The 20,726-nt window shown below is 45.3% G+C and overlaps 1 protein-coding gene across 2 annotated transcripts in view; it reads right to left on the bottom strand.

Moving 5' to 3' along the window:
- Positions 1 to 19,060, bottom strand: part of SLC22A23 (solute carrier family 22 member 23) — a 104,923-nt gene extending 85,863 nt beyond the window's left edge. For both annotated transcript variants that reach the window (XM_058812345.1, XM_058812353.1), the window contains exons 1-2: positions 17,806 to 19,060; positions 1,034 to 1,137 (exon numbers count right to left, since the gene is read on the bottom strand). In XM_058812345.1, coding sequence (XP_058668328.1) covers positions 1,034 to 1,137; positions 17,806 to 18,336 — 635 coding nt within the window. In that variant the 5' untranslated portion in view covers positions 18,337 to 19,060. The remainder of the gene's footprint in view (positions 1 to 1,033; positions 1,138 to 17,805) is intronic.
- Between the last annotated feature and the right edge of the window lie 1,666 nt (positions 19,061 to 20,726).

The raw sequence follows: 20,726 nt of genomic DNA, 5'->3' as shown, positions 1-20,726 counted from the left end.
TCCCTACTTCACTGAAAAGTCATGATTTGTCTCTTCCCCAAAAATTTTCAGTGACTATTCAGGAATTAAGATGCAATTTTGCTAGGAATGCTTGATCCAAATTACTGCAGTGCTGCAGGGGGCCCTTTCTCTCCCAACTGGCTGGCGAGTTGCTGAGGTTTTATAAGATTTCCCTAACAGACAACTCTTCTTCTTTTCCTGTTTTAATGAATGGTAAAAGAGTTAACTTGGGGCCATTAAAAGCACCAGCACTGGCAACTGTGCTGGAAGGCACTGAAGTGACTGGGACAGCACTGCAGAGCTATTGTTTCAGGTGCTTCAAGTTTCCACTGAAATCACTTGAGTCATCCATGTAATTTTTCCTCCAATCTTCAGCAGTACAAGACCACCTTTTGAAATTAAAGCTGAATCCTCAGCATCATTGGGGTATCCAATAACGTTTTAACTGCCTCAATTCAACAAATTATGATTTACTCTTTTAAAGCTTAATACCGCAAAACTAGCAGCACATAAGTCAGCGTTAAATCCTTAACACTACATCACAATGTTTGCCTGACAAGAACTCTAGAAAAAGAACAATTGAAAGGTTTGCAAAAAATGGCCTTCAACTCACCAAAAGGTACTGTGCAAGCACAGGATTGACATTAGTCATGTATTCAGTGAAGTCAATGCAGCTTCCAATTTCTTTTGGTCCTCTTGCTTCATTAAGAAAACGAAACCCAATCCTAAACTAAAGGCTTTGCTTGTATAATTAGAAAATACTTAATTCTAGACTAGCTTTACAGCTGCAATAAATTGTGTCATTGGGAAACAAGTAAGCCAAATATCAAATAGTTTGTGCTACTGAGCTTGATTTAAATTACTCAGGAACAATTAACACGTTTTTACACTGTTTGTCCATCATGATTCTTTCAGAGCCTTAAAAACCATTATGCAAAGGTTCCTAATGAATATCAAGTAGAAGGCACTCAAAACAATATTTAATACTATTATTTATTTATAGTTGCATCGCATTAAAAGATTTTTCACTTACCAGTCGGCTATACATCCTGTTATCAAGTGGCCAAAGATTAGTCCTACAAGCAGGGAGAACTTAGCAATGTGGACTTTCCAGGCAGAATCACAAACAAGATCCCACTGGAAGAAAAAAAAAAAAGATATAAATAAATTGAAATAAATTAGTACCTCAGATGTGTTTAAACATACTAATACAGTGTAGAGTTTTTTCCAAAGGTAAATCCAAGTGCAAGGAAAAGGCAGAGGAAAACTTTCCCTGTCAAGTCTAACCCCAGACCCCAAGAAGCAATGCAGAGACTCATTTACCTCAGTGAGTTTTATCAGATCCTTAATCATAAGATGGCAATATCCAGCACTCAAGGGTTCCCCTCTCCAGGCCACAGTAAGGTTAGCCTCAGAGGAAATCTCCATCAGGTGCTGGCAGTACCTGTACTGGTGCTGCTGGAGCATCTCTCCATCCCAGCCCAGACATCTGTTACCAGAGCCCCACACAGCCCACCAGCAGCAAACCCGACAATTTAAGAGCAAGTGCTCCAATTAACCTCCTCAGGGCTGCTTGGAAACATGGGGAAAAGCAGCTCCTTTGCCACAGAGCCCTAATGGCCCTTTGCTCCAGGCTCTCAGTGTCACAGTGCTTTCGCTTGCAGAAAAGCATCTTGATTTCCCTAGGTGGTGGAAGGGAGATGAAGACTGAATAAAGGCACAGCTTGTCAGGACAAGCTCTGGTATGGGGCCTGGCAGAGCAGCTGGAAGTCCCAGTGCAACTTCTTGGGACAGCAGCCCCACAGGGACTTTTCACAGCTCAGAGACCAGACAGGATCTGAACCTCCACCATAAAGCTGTGCTAATACTGAAATTAATCCTTCTGTCCAAAGAAAGGGGAAATGGACCATATCAGGCAACCTGGCACTAGGGCACTGCCTCATCCCCATGAGAAAGGTGGGAACAGCAAGGTTTCTAGTGAGGCTTCCCTAAACTCCAAGCCATTTTCCTTTGAGGCAGAGGAAACCAGAAGAACCAGACTGCATTCCTGGCTTTAGCCCAACATCCTCATTGCCCTCAGATATGAAATGTAATCTTTCTTATGTGTAAAGTGTGGATAGTTACTCTTATACCCTTGAATAAGTGTAAGAGGATATGTTTGCCCGTGGTTTGTGAAGTGTTCAAATATTGATGGTAATGGCAGCCACACAATTTTCATGACAAATAAGTACAGCTAACTTTGGAGAGTCAGATCCTCCAGAACTGAAACATTGCAGAATAAATGGCTGTTTGTGTGTAATGTAATAGTAGCAGCTCTTCTGACACCAGTAACTGAGGTTTCATAGCCAAAAACACAAAGTAAAACTATGCAATTTATTTTTAAGTCAGATGCAACTTCAAAAAAAACTCCCCTCAAAAGAGTTCAATTAGGTGCACTGCACTTTTAAGCATTTCCATGATGCACAGCCCTTCCACAAACAAGGCAAGACTCAGCCCTCTGTCCAACACCACAGATGTCCTCGATACAATATACACCTCTTCAAGAGGTATAGCAATTTTGTGGCTGAAAGAAATGTGCCAGCACTCAGGCTCAGGCTTTTTGTTTAAACTAAATGTACTTTGAGTTCCCCACTCATGATTTGTAAAAGTTGGGACATATATGTCCCATCATTCACCCTACAGACTGGAGGCACTAAAGAACCATAGTATGAGAAAGGATTTTTTCCACCAGAGCTATGAATAATTTGCAGTAAAGAACTCAGCAAGGCACTGTGGATTGCTCTCCAAAAATGTTGACTTTTCAGAAGCAAGTAGAGGATATGCAATTACTAATACTAGCAATTCTAGAACCAATCTCCAGCTAGCAAACAAAAATATCTGCCCAGACAGGCTACAAACAAAACAAAATTTAGAAGATACATCTGAGGCAGAGGTAGGCTTTAAAATTCTCCAGATTCATTTTCACAATCCAGAAGGTGTATATGCTGCTTAAAATTGATAAATCCATTTTTTGGTAGATAAAAAAAATTAAGTTTAAAAAAAATATTCATATTTATACAAGAACAGATTTAAAAATTCAAACATTTGTTTTTATATTAGTTGATGTCAGAGGAACAGTAGTGTCCTCCAAGTGCAGAAAGAAAAGGGAGATATCGTGGTGCCTTTCCATTTTCACAGCTTGCTGCTGCTAGCCAGTGCTAGCCGGCCCTTACACAAGCCCCAGGCAGGGAATGTGCAGGACCAGATTACATGGAGACAAAGGCTCCTGGCTGGAAGAGCCAAAATCTCATCAAGGGCTGTTGTGAAATTTCAGTCCAGGACAACAGATGTCAAACCCCTCTGGCACACTGGCACAGAGAGCAAGAGTTTAGAAGCAGGAGAAAAGTCAGTCTATCAGCCTGTCCTTCAGTGGTGCCCAAAACACACCCACTCCTCTGATTACTTATCTGCAAGTCATCCCTTGTTTGTTTGTTTTTGAGGATATTGTCCAACTCCCCAGCTGCTCTGAAAACAAAACATCTATTTCCTTGCAAGCCCTGCATCTGGCCCTTTCCTGCCCTCTGCTAAGCCTCACTTCAGGCCAGCAGAAATCGGAGCTGATTCTTCTCCACACGGGCAGACTCCTGACAGACCAGGCAGCCCTGACCTTCCCAAAACACCTCCCTCTGCAAAACCCTCCCAATTTGTAAATACACAAATAGGGAAACATATCAACAGTTGCTTTAACACACAATTCTGGAGAACCTGCCATGACCCCAAATTACTTGCTCAGTACTAAGAGCTGAATTATATCCTGGTTTCTTCTCTGGCAGCTGTCACAAACCAGAGAGGTCACCATGAAGCAGTTACCCAAAATAAATTTGACAGGACAGTTGTAGGTGCCACCAGAGCATTCAGCTTGCAAAGGGAGATGAGAATAAGGAGAAAGAAGAAAAATGGATGCTGGAGTCAAGAGCAGCCTCAGGTAAAGATGACATTAATAGGACAAAATACATATTTAATAGCAAGCATATCATCTCCACATATCTTAACACAGCAGCAGAGCAAACCAGCAGAGCTTTGTCATGCTGAAAGCACTGCGATTTTGCCAGAGACCTGTGTTCCCCCTTTCATTCCCCATGGAAAAGCCCCATCTTTGAAGAGCTAGAAATAAAGCAGGAACCTTTATACAACATCAGTGCTGCCCCTCCCCTCACACACCTGGGCTCAGCAGAGCAGAACAGAGCTGACACGTGCCCACGTGGCACAGCTGTGCCCAGAGCCATGGCAGGTCCTGCTCCCAGCACCAGTAGTTTCATCCTGCAAAGATGACATTTAGATTTGCTCCAAGGAGAAAGGAGTGACAAATTCCCATGCAGAACAAAACACTGGGATGGGCAGAGCTGGTGACAATTCAAGTGGCACTCCAAGTAAATCTGCACTGGGAGATTGTTTTGGCAGGAGACTGGACAGTAATCCTCTACCACCACTTGTAAAGGGTAGATTAATCTGTTACAAGCAGGGAAACCATTAAATCCTATAACTGCTCTGGCTGAATCCCCTGGTGTCCCACTTGGGAGCTGACAGTGTCAAGCCTGATGAAAGAATGCTTCTAACCTTTCCCTGGGATTTCTCTGTGCCCCTGGGTGTTCCAAGTCTTTCTGTCCTCCATTCGTCCTCCCAATACAAGAAAGAGATCAGATAAAGTGACTTGCTACACAAAAAGAACTGCATTGTTATGCCAAAACAAAAATAACTATATGTAAAATATGTTGGTGGAAAAGGAACATTAAAGAGCAAAAGCTTCCTTTTCATAACAGTACAGCAACATAGAGAATTTGCCACTTATGCAGATGTGCAATGTATTGCAAGTGATTTTTTCATGTTGTGGCAGGGTATTTTGGTCAAAGCTGAAGGAGCCACACCTTCAGGAGCCTAATGTTCAACTGGTATCAGTGAGTCACCACCCATGCTCTGACTCACTATAATTCATGGCAAGATGGAGGACTATTTAAAACATGGGATGCTTGGGAAGGCACCTGGCAAAAGGTAACACACCCAAATAGGAACCATCTTGTAACTTCTTTACAAAGGGTGAAAATCTGGACAGGGCTCCCATGGTGCATCACTATTTGCACTGCTATAAGTTATAAAAGTGAAGTCTGCTGCGTGCTTGTAACTACAAACACAAGCTGTGTGAATTAAGCGCTCTTGTCTCAAAAGCCCTTGCACTCCAGTGATCACAATGCTGTCTGTTGTACCCAAGCACACTGAATATGCCCTGCTAACAGGTAATGCCTGTTGAGGATTTGGCTGGTTCTACCTTCATTAGATATGATAAGGTGGTGAAGGTAGAACCAGCCAAAGGCAGACCCTTCTGTCCTAAAAAGGAGCAACGAGAAAGCAGGAGAGATTCTCTGGTACAACACTAACCCAGAGTGTGGCACAAAAACCCCACGAGAGGGGCACTGGACACACATCCCCACTTCCCACTCTGTGGTTTCAGAGTTTACTTCCCCTGCTCAATGCCCAGGTTGCTGCTGAAAGAAAGCACCCCCTTTCCCAAACAGGCGGATGGCAGCTCTGCTGTGACTGCTCTCTGCAGTGGTTTCAGCAAGAAGACATCAGAGGATCAGCAGAGCTGCTGCCTTGGAAGGCCCTAAGCCTGTCAGCAGGAATGAAGCTGCAGCCCTGGTCCTTCCCCAGGCAGGCAGCATCTTCACACTCCCCATCTTCATGCCTCACACGCCACTTGTGACCTCCCAATCTCTTGAGTGAAGGTCACACTTAGGGAGCCCTGTCCTCTATATACCATGTGTGTCACAGCAGCATCAAACCCTGCCTGGGGAAAAGCCACCAGCTTGCCTGCTCATCCAGGAAAGATTTTAGGACCAATAAATGAAAATAAGAATCAATTCTTCATCAATGAGGTATGCTGGGTCTCACCTTCCTTTGTTCCTCTCCTTACTGTTCCATCTTTTATAACCAAACCCTGTCAATTTACCCTGCACTAGAACTAGAATCCATCTTGTATGCAAACACCTTACCCAGTGAGACTTTAAATTTGTGATGCCTTCATATTATCTTACAGTGTTCTTTTTCCTAAAAAAAACTATCTATCTTACAGTGTTTTTTTCCTCAACAATCTGAACCAAAGTTAGTTTTAAAATAATAAAATAATAAAAACTACTGTTCTGTTTCTCATACAGTATACATTGAAAAAGGCAGAACAGTCTCCAAGTACTTATTCCTGGAGGAAAAGCTCCAAGTCAGCAGACCAAGTGCTATTTAAAAAAAACCCCAAAACAAATAGGAAAGCAAGCAGTCAGTAGTTCTAATACAATATACCTACCAGTAATTCCTTTCCACAGAACTGAATAATCTGAGTAGTACTCATAATTACAGCCACAGGACAGCACTGTACCAAGATTTCCCTCTAGACTGCTAAAGGACATAATTTCCCTCTTCCCTTTCTCAGCCCCCTGCAAAAATGACACTCTGTCAGCATTTAATCCTAAAGAAAGTGCATGAGACCCAGAAAGTGGTGTGATGCTCAACTCTACAGGAAATAAGTGTGCAGTAAAAACACACAAGGGAGGTTGGAGAAGAAGCCTCCCAGAGGGATGCTCCAGCTGCAACACCAAAAGCTGGGGAGGGGTTTTAGTGCCACAGGCATCTCTGTATCTCCTTCTCAGCCACGGCAACATGAGAGCATTTAAACTATTTAACCTTCAGGGTTCAGAGTAAGGGTGCCTCTCCTTGGAGTTCACAGCTGGGAAAAGTACTCCTGATCTGTATTTTAAGTGTCAATAAAGTGTTCTTGAGAATACATGGCATTTTTGTGACCATCAGTACAATCAGCTGAGTGGAAATATCAAGATCACATTTGAAAATAAGAAAATTAGGTAGAGTAAAACACTAATAGAATTAATCCTGGAAGAATTGAGAAGAAGGTATAAAAATTAATAATTTTATCTTTTTTTTTTTTTTTTGCCAGCCACATTCAGAACCAAACCTCCCCAAACAACAACTTTCCTTATGTTTTTCATCAGACACAAATGGACTGGAAACCAGAAGAGTCATTAAAAACACAACACACAAGAAAAACAACAAACCAGTTATTGAGAGGTTTGGTTGTTTGTTTTCTTGGAACAGCCACTCAAATAAGCCCACACCACACCTACGCTGGAACGCCTCAACCCAAGACACAGTCAACACCTGACTTTCAAGCTACTTCCTCTCTCTATGATGCTAGACCTCTAAAAGCCAAGTACATCTAACATTGCCCAGCTTTATCATAAGTGGATGCTTTTGCTGAGATCTTTGAACAGTGCCTAAGCTCTCAGAACCTCAATACTTCAAAACAAAATTTTTACTGAGCAAGTACACACTGGTATTTTCAGAAGTTCATAATCATCCATATTTGCAAGAACTTTTACTCAGGTGGCAAGAGGAATATTGCTGGTACCACAGTATGAGTTTTAGCCCAACATCTGCCTTCTTCCTACTCCTAACAAACCTGGGGTCCCTATCACCATACACTGGAGCTTGCTAACTCAACAGATGCAAGGGCTTGTTTCCTTCAGCTTCTTTCCCAATTTGTTTTTCTTTACAGTGGAAACAATGTTTTCTGTACTTTTCACTCTCAGAAACCAGTAAACCATTTTTGACCACAGCAGACATCTGGCAAGGAAAACTGCAGCCCAGAAAAATGACTTGTGAACAGTGCACACAAGGTCATGTACACAGAAATTGTCAGATTGCTTTAACTATGGACATGGCTGACCACCTGGGCAACGCACCATTTGAAAAGTAAAACAAAGAAACAACTTTTGATACTACCACAGGGACAAAGGTTTTGAGGACATGAGGAGGGAGAGGAGTGGGGAGAAAAAGAGGGGGTGGCACACGAGCCAGGGGACATGTGCTTATCTGTCTTCCAAGAAAGATATAATTAGATTGTGCAGCATAATATGAACCATGAAAACAGCTTCTATCCCTACAAAATAGCACAGGACTGCATAGCCATGGACTTCACAAGTTTCCTGAATGGTTTCTGAAGTTTATCATAGTTTAAGTTGCTGAAATACATCTCCTTCAAAACCACAATTTTCTGATATGCATGTCTTAGCTTTGTAATTTCTGCATTAATTTTTAAGTGCATAATTTTTTAATCAGATATTTCAGCCTTAAAAATAAAGCACAAAGGCTCGGTGCCACGCATTAGTGTGTGAGCACTGATACAGAGCACAGCAGCACTTCCTCCTGGTGTGAAAACTTTGACTCTGCCATCATAATGGGAAACCTAAGGCACAGGTTTCCTTAAGCTGCTTGAAACTGGAGAGGCAGAGACACAGTGCCTCTTATATGAATTACCTCAGCTTAAGCAGGCTGTGCCCACTGTGCCCCACAGGGAGATGCTGTCCTGCTCACAAGCAGCATGTGTGGGGCTCCATTCCCCCCCAGGCAGCTGAAAGGCCTTTTTTAAAGCCTTTCAGTCATGGCTCACCTTTAAGGGACATATCCCCAGCTTGAAGAGAAGGCTCAAGTAACACTGCAGTCACAAAACAAGCCTGGAATTTCAAATATGCAAAAGGACACATATTGACTCCATTTCAATGCCATTAAACTAACTTGGAAAAGATTTTAAATTTAGTGTTCTGCACTAAATTGTTCCTTAGCCTATGCCATAGCTCTCAAGCTCTCCACTGGGCGCATCAAGAGACTCCTAAGACAATGCCCCCTGAGACAATGCAGAGCTGAAAAATTTCATCTACCCTTCAACTTCACACTTTAGTCAGGAACAATTAGCTCTTTTATTCCCAAACTTGCTTTCATGACAGATTTGGTTTTATCCCCATTAGGAGAGGGAAGAAGGAAGTTTGCTAAGTAAATAATAATTGTTAATATGCTAATAATTAAAATATGATTTGTTAATCATATGACAATCTTCTGAATACTCAACATGATTAAATCAACTTTTGTAGCATCCACGTACCACCCACTTCTCCATCACTACTACTTTTATTTTCAGTAGGAGTTCCCTTTATTCTGAGACATCTAGATCTTTTCCAGCCTTTGCCATCCACAGATTAGTCAACTAACTTGTTTCTCAGATGATGAGATCTACCTAATTTTTCCCAACTTCATAATGTCATCTAACATCAAAGAGTTGGGAGATACAAAATCTTGCTTGCAGCTTTCCTGCAGAGTATTCATAATACTATATTAATAATTTTCCTCAGAGCAGCAGCAGGATGTTTCAACATCTCTTTTACGTCTCTGTGCTTCAACTAAATAACTTTTCTATATGTATCCTGACACGATTAGAAGATTTCACCACAAAAATGGCTTTAATTTTCAGTCTACTTTTTGCTGTAAGACCTTGTAGCTGCTAGCCTCCCTCTGGCTGCATGAAAAGACCATGAACAACCACGCCCATCCCTAGGACTGAGACACACACACACTGAGAAGTGGCATTTGAGTACCATTCCTCAGTTTCCAGCTGACGACCACGCATATTCTGGACAAGGTGTGTGCTGCTGGGACTGACTTTGCAACCAAACTAAAAAAGACAAACTAGCCATCAAATTTGTATTTAGAACTGGTCTAAGCACTGAAAATAGAAGCCACATGTAAGAAAACCCTGCAACATTGTGGTTAAATATTAACTTTCACTATCATCTCTTTATCAAAAATAAGTTCATGCTTTGTGGACTTGTATTTTTCAGGTTGCCAAAACATGCATGCTCAAAATATGTTGCAGTCTTGACAAGGCTGACACAGCAAAATCTAGTTTACTATCTTGTTGCCCTTTTTTAAATCCAGGGGAAAAAAACCTACAAATTCAAGCATGGCATAAAACTCTGATATGGAAAAGGGTGAAGTGGTAGACAAGAGGAGAAAGACATTCCTCATGACAAAAACTTGCCACCTTAGATAAAAAGATCAGACACCTTAACTCTGACATGCAATTATTGCTGCCATGACCTTGCCCTCTCATCATTTGCAAACTATGGCTATTGCAACCCAGGCAAGAATAAAAGGAGAGAGGAAAAAACCCTCAGGGTCTGGTATGAATTCAGACCTAAATAAATATTAAGGGTAGGGAAGAAGGGAGAAAAATATTCCACTTGGTTTACAAATCAGAAGGTGAAACTGGTCTGTCAAGCTTGTATTGTTCAAGCAGACAACATTTTATACAGCCATGGAAGACACAGTAGGGAAAAGGTCTAACAATTTAATTTACACTCCCTATCCTTTAATCCAAATAATATTTGTAGGGTGGACATTGCAACACTGTCTGCATGATCATGGGCTTTGGCCTGAAGGCCAGGAGGAAAGCAGGCAGCTCCAGAGTGCTGCAGAGGAGCAGGGAGACAGTACTTGGGCCAAAATGAATTCCTTCACCACTGTTTGGAGGCAAAGAACCTTTTTTAGGGAACCAGACCACCCTGCTCCGAAAACAATGCACAAGGGTAACAATAAATCACTGGAGAAGGCGAACATACCACTTCATGCATCTCACAGGCAGCATTCCTGGTTCTCACAGCTTTGCTCCTGGGGAATCCAGATAGGCATCCCAGAAATGAGGATCAGGATACGTCCACTTACCTAATCTTTTGTTCTTGTTGTTCAGTGTTAACAACCGGCAATTGGGCCTCTCCCAGATTATAAGAAAAATAAAAAATGCTAAAAAAGTCTTGTACTACCCACTGAAATTTCCTACCCAGCCCATCATGCCCAGAGCACATTTAGCCTCCCCTCATCAGCCAACAGGACAGGCAGGAGGTTCCACCCCAAGCATGCCAGTCACACCGAGCACAGCACTGATCCTTCTTTGTGGGAATAGCTACAAACCTATTGCATGTTCCCAGCAGGTATGACACGGCATGGATCAGCAGGAATAACTCAACCCACGCAATAATCCCTGTTGCCTGCCAGTTTTAACAGGCTGGTGTGGGAGCAGGCTTCCCAGCACCAACACTGGGTGTGGACCAGAGCAACTCCAGTAATGCTGAGCAGTTATCAAACAGAAATGGGGTTTGCCTGGAAACCTCTGCAACACACCCCAGATGACATGGATTGAAAGGGTGTTGAAACTCCTTTTTTCCTCCTTCAAGTGCCTTCCTTTCCCTTTGACTTTAAAAGGGAATTCAGAACGCACACAAAGTCATCTGCTGTCAAAATCAGCCAGTAAAATATATAAAAAATAAATTACATTACAACAACTAAGTACATGTTTGAGTTGAGGTGACCAAAATCTGAAAAAGGCTGTTTTGATGGAATTCCGTGCAAGAACTGAACACTCAACACTGCTGCAAAGCTGCAGCATATTCCTACAACAGGCTACTCTGATCTTCTACCCATTGTCTGCAGCAAGCCCCAGTCCTTTGTTCTGTAGCAAGATCTCAGCCTAATTAATTCCACAGCCACTTGCGGGTAAGCCAGCGCCAGCCTGGCTGCGCTGCAGAAAAGCGGGAAGAGGAAGGAATATGAAAGGGAGGGAGCGAGAGTAGCTGTCCTGAGCAGGGATGACGGGTGGGCAGGAACAAATAGACTGGCAGAAAAAACAAAAGATACACAAAGAGATATCAAAAAAAGCTCTGTATCTATCTCTTTTAGCATTTTCTAAATCTAGCGGCTCTCTAGAACTGATTTATTAAGGTTTAATTTAAGACTTTTCACCATTAGTATGGCCGAAGTCTTGAAGCTCAAGAAAATCATAAATCTTGTGCTATTCCAGATGTTGTTTCATTAAGAAATGAACCCCTGAAGTTTGGCTGTCCTGTAAGCCTCATCTCACATTACCATCAGAACTGGCTCCAAATTACATGCCCTCCTGAGTGCCAGTTCCTTTCTTTGACAAATGCTTTAAAAAAAACACGAGGTCACCTTTTAGTACTGCAGTCTTGTAGCCAGGGTAAGAAGAGCTAAAATTGTTAGTGCACTTCAGAAATTTGGGGTTAGACTGCCTGCACGGCTGGTAAACATTCACCACAGCCAGCAATTTCTGTCACAACATGGGCAGGGTCGGTATATTTAAATTACATGACAGAGATACAGGATGTGTTAGGGAGTGGAAACAAAAACAAACAGAACCCCAAGCATTTCAAACATCACGTCCATCCAGGAGGTTAAAAAAAAAAAAAAAGGCAGTTGTTTGACATATACACAAAAAATTACTGAGATGAAAAGCTCAATAGCAAGCCTTGGAAAGCTAAGAACATCTTAAAGAGATTTCAATACGGAATTACCTTCCTGAAGGATCATTGTTAGTTCGAGCAACACTACAAACTATTTATGGCAAGCTGAAATCAGATTCCTGTAACTGAGAGGCTTTATCTTAAGAGTGATAATAAACATGAACTGCATGTACATTTCCTGTAGTGAAAAAGAATCCATGCCAGACAAAAACTCAAAACTACCTGAGTTCCCATGTCAGTATCAGTCTTAATCCAGTCTCTGTTTTCTAAACCAACCACTTTAAAAGGCTTTGGCCACTACATAACACCCCCAAATCAGCAAAACCGGTATCTAGGCTCACTAAACAAGAAGCCTTGTGACATCACACTTGATTATTCCAAACATCAGATTATTTACTGTTTGCAGGCAGAGGACAGTTCTTCACATGGGAAGTTGCCGGTGCTGTTCCCAAAAGACCCATCCCCTTCCTTGATGCCACTGACCCAGAAACTCGCCCTGTTCTTTTGGGGTGTTGCTCACTTGTGTCTGATAATCAGGAGACTCCATCACCACACTCAGTGTGTGTGCAAGCAGGACAAGCCAACAGCTCCCCTTTGCCTCCTCCTTAACAGAAAGATTTTTCAAGTCTGTGAAGGCTCAGAGCAGTAACCACTGACTCTTTATCAGCTAACTTGCAGAGGGAAGAAGGGGAAAAAATAGTTTGGGATCTCTCACATAGCTGAGGAAGCCATGAAATAAAATAGTAGAAGATGTTTGCTCTGGTCTGGCAGTATTTCTGGATACCTCTGAGCATAGGGACTTGTTGAGACCTTCAGTACCCATTAGAAGCTGAGAGTCCAAAGCCTAGGCTGAAAGAAATTTAGAACAGACTTTCTGCCCTCTGCAAGTTAGGCCTTGCAGGTCCCTACACCCCCTTCAATCTGTTCAGTGGAAGCAAAATGATGCAGTAGCTTCAATATTGCCACTTCTGACCCAGCTACTGCAGTGGGTACAATAACTCAAGGTTTTCATTGATTTGGGACTAGGTAGAAGCCAGTCAGCTAGAAACTAACACTGACAAGAGAAATCCTGTCAGTTGCAGAGAAAAAAAAAGAAGCATCAGCATTTCTAAGTCTCTTTGCAGAGGCCAGCCAACTAGAGAATATGCGTAAACAAATGAGATTACAGGCACAAATGGGAGTAGATAAGGGTGGCATAGTTCTTATTTTGGGAAGGACCTTGTCAGAGGGATCCCTTCAAAGTAATTAATAACTGTATTCTGAAAGTCCATTTAAAATGTACACCTATCCTCTACCCCAAGAAATATTATTCTGCAAAATGTGCCAAATTCATCATCACTATTATCACGAAGAAATTTATTTGTTTTATCATTTCTGGCTACTTGCAGATACCAGCAATAATCCCACGAGGCAATACCAGAGACTAAAGCACACGTTACTGCACAGAACAATTTAGTTTTGATTAACCCAGTAGAACACCCAGGAAAAGAAGAAAAAGTTTCTTTTAAGAGGAAGTTTTCTACCAGGCTAACAAGCTGAATCATATGAAGGTGTGCCCAGAAAAGTGCCAGAACTGCAATAAGAGCAAGGAGAAGGAAGACCAGTTAAGCACAGACATCTCCCCTTGCAGGAGCAAAGAGCACCAATCATAGACCAAACCAATTCAAGTTCAGACATCCTTGCCCCTGGACCATTTGGCTCTTCTGACTTCAACTCTACTTTTTTTTGGCAGGGACAATTTGCTAGAGGCTCAGCCAAATTGGCATGAGAATGTTTGAACCAGTGGCAAATAGGTAAACCCATTGCCATATCACTTTGGAAAGAAGAATGACTCAACCCAAATCAAGTGGGAAGTTGAGAGCCAAGTGAACAGCATTGCAGGAAAACAAGGCATCTGGAGCATAAAAGCAGTCACAACAGGAATTCCCTTGTGACTAGACATGAAATATTATTACATAATTGCTCCAAGTGATTAAAATGCAGCCACTAAACTAACCACTTCCCTCTTACGCCAACCCCAAGAGGTGGAATGATCTGGAACATTGCAAGCGCACACAGAGGGATGCTGTGCCATCAACCTCTGCAATTTAATAAAACCCAGTCCCTGTCCATCACCAGCTTTTGGTCTCCATTATACAAATCAGCGTGCAGAACAGCAAACAACCCCACCACTTAGTGCAATCAAACACAGAGGATGGGTCATCCTAGAAACAGAGTGAAAAAACCAACAACCATCAATCCTGTAACTAAGAGCTTCCATGAAAACATTGTCCCAGGATAACAACTGGCTTTGCAGATGGTCAGAAGATGCAGGCACTGGTGGGAGAGTTAGAAAAGTCCCTGCTGAACGCACACTCCAGCCCTGCTAAACTTCATGACTACATACATTTAGTTATCACAACGTTGCTCACTGTGTTAATGCTAATAATTTACTTGAAGCACCACTTTGCAAATGCCTAAAAGGAGATCTCAGGCTTTCCCACAAAAAAAAAAAAAAAAAATAGAGAGTGCTTCTTAGCATCCTTCCTTTGGACACAGGTGAGATGATACATGGACCATTAAAAAGGCTTTTCTCTAGCCTTTTGACTAAGGGCTGGTTTAGGGTGTACCTCTCAAGAAATACATGTGTACTCTGTTTATAACAGTATGGTGATGTTGATGTTGTGATAAGGAAGAGATGAAAATCTTCAAGGAATCATTTAGCAGTGAAAAAGCCTTGCAAGTGCATTGTGCTAAGGGAAGATATTTATGTACAATCCAAGTTAAAGACCAAGATTTATGTGCCAAGTCAGGACATTAGCTCAGAAGGGTGATTTAACATGGCCACGGGAATCCCTGTGGTTAAATTATGCATCTGACCTCTTCACTACATGTATCTCAGCAGTGTTAAATAATAAGCACTATGTCCTTTATTACCATTTCCAGTTCTAATGACTGGCAGCACTATAAAAAGCACCGCTCCCAGTGACTCAGTCAAGCAGGTCAGGATAATGACAGTGTCTGACACAGCAATGCCAGTCTTCAAGAAAGGTGCAAGGCCACTGCTGGCTCCAGCAAACACTCAGAGAAGTGGGACTAAACAAAGCACCAAGCAGGGCTGGAAATAGCAAGACCTCCACTCCATCAATCCCAAGCATGACATAGGCTGGGGGAAAATAGGCACCAGGGAAGGGAGAGCTGAGAAAGCCTGGACAGGGATACAGCATCTGATGAGGGGTGTACCATTAGAAGACAGGCTGTGGAGACAGTGGAACTTAACACAGTTTAAGGACAGCTATCCAACCCCTGAGGAATGGGGGGAGCAGTGATGTCTCATACGTATGTACATCAAATGTGCTTTGTGCTAAAGAACCAGAATTGCTTCATTGTTTCTGAATACAAGGCAATGATGGAGCATCCAGCAGCTGTTAGCTCAGACCACTGAAGGTAAGTACGAGAGGATTTACTTGCCAAACAAAAGTACATTTTTTATTAATATACTTTTGGCTCTCTTTATGATATTTCAATATAACCCCTGGCTACTACACAGATGAGCATATATTAGACTAAGATTTAATAAAACTCTATTTAGAAAGATGAGAACATTGCATAATACATTACAGAAATAAATGTATTTTTGAGGAGAGTTAAGGGTGATCTGAACATCCAGTCTCTTGAATTCATCCAGAGCAGCTCTTTCTCACAAAGGACAGTGAGATGCATGTAAGAGGAGTCAGCAGTTACAAGAATTGCTCCCACAGTATCAGAGCTCCTGGGGATTGATAAGAAATGAAGTCCAAATCAAGCTGTGATGATGTTCTGTCTGGGTTTTTCCTCTCTTTCTCCATTAGAATAAAAACAGGCAGCACCCCCACCCAGAAAACCCCCCAAAACAAAAACAAAGCACAAACTAAAGAGGAATCCTGACCTCAAGAAAACAATCTAATTATAATTACATGGGATTACAAATCAAAGCAAAAAAGCTGCCAGGCTTTTGGAAGTGAGCATACAAAAAAATAAGAACTCCACACTGGAAAAACCCACAGTCTCAAAAGATGATTATTATTCTTTCTAATAGAAAACAAGACAGCAGGGGCCACAGATGTTTGTTTATCCCTTAAAATTGATCTGCCCTTTACAGCAAGTTCTTCCAAAGAACACTTTTTTTATTATCTCTAAAGAAGCATGCAAGACAGCAAACTAACTCTCCCTTGACCTTTTTGTGGCCAACTTGACGATGACCTTCAAAAGATTCAAACATTTAAAAAAAAAAAATTTTTAAGTTTAGCCTAAAAAAAATATTTCAAGATAATTTTTTCATGCTAAAACTTTAGTGTTAAACCCCCAAATATATGAATAGCTCAGTCTCTGTATATAAACAGAAGAAAATCTGACCTTTTTAAATATCTAACTTTCTTACGCATTTCTGTATCACACCCAATCAGATCCAACATGTGCCTATGTTTCTCTCATGAAAGGAATGTAGCTGGGCTACCTTCCTTTTTAATTCTGGGTTCAAGGTATTGAGGGATTTGCTTTTCCCGTTGCACACTCTTTCAAGGGACACAAAGAGAAACCGAAATGATTTTCAATGATTCAATATAAGTGCATGCTGGCTGACCAAAGCACAATTATGTTGCTCATCTGACTGTTACCTCGTTTCTTTATCCCAACTAGATAAACACAGTTAAGCTAAAACACTGCTCCCAGGCAGGAAGTAATTTTTGCTGATCTTAGGAGGGGGGTCTTGAGATTAAGGGAACTTCTTCCCCGGTGTAACCATTTCATTTTACATTTCCAGGAGCACCAGCTGCCTGTTAGTATCAATAAGGCCCATCTGCAGCCAGCGGGTCTTTTGCAGGGCTGATAATATAAACAAGCAAAAGCTTTCAGGTTAAAAGGGAAGGTGATTTTTTGATATGCACTACTCAGCAAATACAAAGCAAGAGCAGAAAGCGGCACAGTCTCTTCACTAGAAATTTTCCACTTTAGTCATTACATGGGGAAACACAAAACACAGCAGCATGCACGTTTTGCTTCTGGAGTAAACTCGAGTGAGATATTTCTTCAATTCCTCTGCCAAGACAGTTTTCAAGAGAATAAGTACATAACCAGAAAAACTCAAGAGAACTTTTGACTTATTTTACACACAACAGTCACCATTTCTTCAGTTTCCCCAAAAATCAACCTGTTTTTTGGCGTGTAGAGCTGCTTCAGTATACTTGCACAAAGATGAACCGGAGCCCTCTCCGCCACCCTTTCCCCTTATCAGCTGGGGCACTTGCCTCCAGCATCTTGCCCACAGACACCGAGAGACAGCAGGACACTACCAGGAGCTCAAAGAGACACACAGGATCCCGTTTCAGGACATAACTTTGCAGCTTAGCGCTGCAGCCAGTGTGCGGGTACAAATCCACAGGCTGGACACCTGGTGCGACGCCCCGGCAGGGAAAGGGCTGCGCGGCCGTGGGACTGGCTTTCCCCGGCTGGGAGGCTCACCCACGGGGACTTGACTGACCCAACTACAGCATGCAAGGACAGATCCGCATCGTGCCCAGCTGCTCCCCTCGCCTTGGAAAGAGCCGAGAGGGTCCGCGAGGGCTGGACAGGGAGGGGGGCCGAGGGAAGTCGCCTTTCTCACCTTGCTCACGACGTTTTGGACGAGGCCGGCTCGGATGCGGTAGTGCCACTCGCGGCAGCCGCACTCGCTGGCGTTGCCCCCCGCGGGGGTGGGCAGCCCGGGCGGGGGGAAGATGCTCCCGTTGCCGCTGTGGTTGGCGTGGATCGGCGCCAGGGTCCCGCTCCAGTTGCCCTGCCCGTCCGCCTCCCGGCACCAGAAGTCGGGCTGGTCCAGGAGGAAGGAGTCCGAGAACTTGCTGAAACCGATGACGAGCGCCGGGACCCAGGTGAGCAGCACCAGGGTCCGCTGGTAGCGGCCGCCCAGCCCCCCGAGGAAGGGTAGCACCGAGCCGTCGTAGTCGAGGAGCAGCGGGCTGCAGGCGGCGGCGGGCGGCGGCACCGGCAGCGCCTGGATCTCGGCCCCAGCGGCGTTGGCGGGGGGAGGCCCCGGGGGGGCGGCGGCGCCCCCCCCCACGGCCCCCGGCACGGAGCCGTTCTCCTCGGGCAGCGGCCGGCCCCCGCCGCCCGCCTCACGGCGCCGCTCTATCGCCATGCAGCCGCCCGGGGAGGCTCACATAGGGGGGGCCGGGGCAGACCCGGCTCCCTCGCGAGTCCTTCCCTCCCTCCGCTCCGCGCACGCACTCGCGCACCTTGCAGCGTAAGGTATTGCACACACGCTCCCAGCCGGACCGGCAGGAGACGGATGGGGGAGGGAGAGAGGGAGGATGGGAGGAAGGACAGGGGCGAAGAAAGGGGAGGCACCGAGGGAGCCCCCTCGCTCTCTCCGTTCCTCACCCGCAGCCTGCGGCCACGAACCGCTGCAGCTGCCGGCGGTGCCCCCCCGCTCCTCGCCTGTGCGTCAAGCTGCACTCATCCCAGCTCTCCCTTCCCCCTTCCGAGAGGCACCGCCGAAAAGCGAAGGAAGGATCCAGCCGGATCCGAGCATGCGATGGGCCAAAGGAGAGGAAGGGAGAAGGCGGGGAGGTTGGAAGAGAAAAGAGAAAAAAAGAAAAAAACCAGCCGCCCTGAGAACCAAGCCCTGCAACAACAAACCAAGCAAAACCGGTGCAGCAAGGCACCGAACACGCCTCCTCTCCCGGTTTTGGTGAGGAGGGGGAGGAGGGACAAGAGGGAAGGCAAAGGAAGGAGGGGAAAATAACAGCTCCCGACGCGGCTTGCCCGCTTCCCGCACAGCTAAGGGCTCCCCCCCGGCCGCGGCAGCAGCGGCGGCGGCAGCCCCCAGCACCTCCCCGCCGACCCTTGGCAGCCCTGCGTCCCGTACATCTGGCTCTGCAGCAAGGGGCCCCGCCGGCCCCTCCGCGGCCCGGGCTGCGGACGCGGTCACCGCCGCCGCCACCGCCGTGCGCCTCCCGCGGCAGCCCGCTCTCCGCGCCGTGCCGCCGGCCGCGCCTCCGGAGGCGGGCGGACGAACCCTGCCGGCTGCTCGCCCTCCGCCCCCCGGCAGCCCCCACCTGCCGGGCCCGCTCCGCCCCCGCCGTGCCGGGCGGCCGCACCTGCTCCCGCCGCGCCGCCGGCCCGGCCCGGCCCCCGCCAGGGACCCGCCGCCGCCGGGGGCGGGACGGCGCCGCGGGGCGGGGAGGGCTCGGCGGGGCTCGGCGGGGGCTCCGCGCCGCCCCGCGGCCGCGCCGCGCTCCGCGGCCGGGGCAGGTAGGGCTGCGGGGCGGGCAGCGCCGGGGCTGGGGAACGGGAGGAGGAGGCGCTCGGGCTCCGCAGCGCGCCCGCTCCGTATCAATTATTTACACGGTGTGTGCGCCTTTAACGGCGCGGCGCGGCTGCAGCGGGCTGGGCGGGAGCGCACCGCATCGCCGAGACGCACGAGCACCCTGTGTGGCCGGGGAAAGGACGAGACTCGGAGGGAAGAGCCGAAAGGTGAAGGGGGCATCTCTGAGACCCAGAGGGGGGCGAGGAGACGTGCCTGCATCTCTTCAGTCAGCCTGTCACATCAGCACACACTTGGAAGAAAATTATATCCTGTTAGCACCTGACGTTAATGGTAAAATAGGCATTTCAAATTTGTGAAGGTTATTTTTATGTTAAGCTAAATTTACTTCAGCGTGTAAGTGCCTCAGACTATTTTCATCGTAGAGCACAGCCCGTGCATTACTGAACTCTGCAGTTATTTTTTCCTTTGTAAGAGGGGAAGGAGAGAAAACAGATCAATATACGCTTGTACACGTGAACACAGCTAGTGAGCAGAAAAGGCTTGTGTGCATTAGAAGAGGATGGGTGTCATTGCCAAATATAAATGGAAGAGCAAGTTGTTGATGGAATTTCATGTACTTGATCTCATCTCTGCTAGCAAATTATTGTACACCATTAATGCCTTAGATTTCCCTCCCTTTAGCCCTTTGTCTTACAGAGGACACCAGAAAGGTTTCACATCTACACCACTTCAGTGTGTCTCTGTGTCCCTTTTGTGGGGCTTCCCTGGATTCTGCTCTGAGGAACACCCAGTACTTCAGAGGCCCTACAGCCTCTCCAGGGGACACTTTATCCTCCTCTCTGAATATTCCTTGCTGAAATGTGAATGTGGTGGTCCCTGCCAAGGGAAGTCTCCTCTTTCTGTGTTGCAGTGTCCTTTTACATCTGATGGCTGCTATCACATCCCTGTGCCATGTTTTCTTTAAGATGACCAGCTGCAATTTGTCTGCCTCTGCTGCAGTCTCTTTGGCCAGGGACTGCCTGCAGCTCTCTGCTCTCTCCTCAGCTGCTGTCTGCAGCCTGTGCTGAGCAGTGCCCCAGCCTCTGTGTGCAGAGGGGTAACCCTGCCTGCAAAAATAATTCATCACAGGGCTTCTCAGTCATGTTCTTTGCTTTCCCAGTAACTTCTTAGGGTTATTTTGAATTCTTATGTCATCCTCCAATGTGTTTACAGTTGCTCCCCAGTTAGTGCCATCTCTGAAGGCTGCTAACGAAACACCC

The sequence above is a fragment of the Ammospiza caudacuta genome, chromosome 1 (genome assembly GCF_027887145.1).
Source record: "Ammospiza caudacuta isolate bAmmCau1 chromosome 1, bAmmCau1.pri, whole genome shotgun sequence".
NCBI lineage: Eukaryota > Metazoa > Chordata > Aves > Passeriformes > Passerellidae > Ammospiza > Ammospiza caudacuta.
The sequence above is the reverse complement of the archived record's forward strand: the minus strand, read 5'-3'. Positions and strand labels throughout refer to the sequence as shown.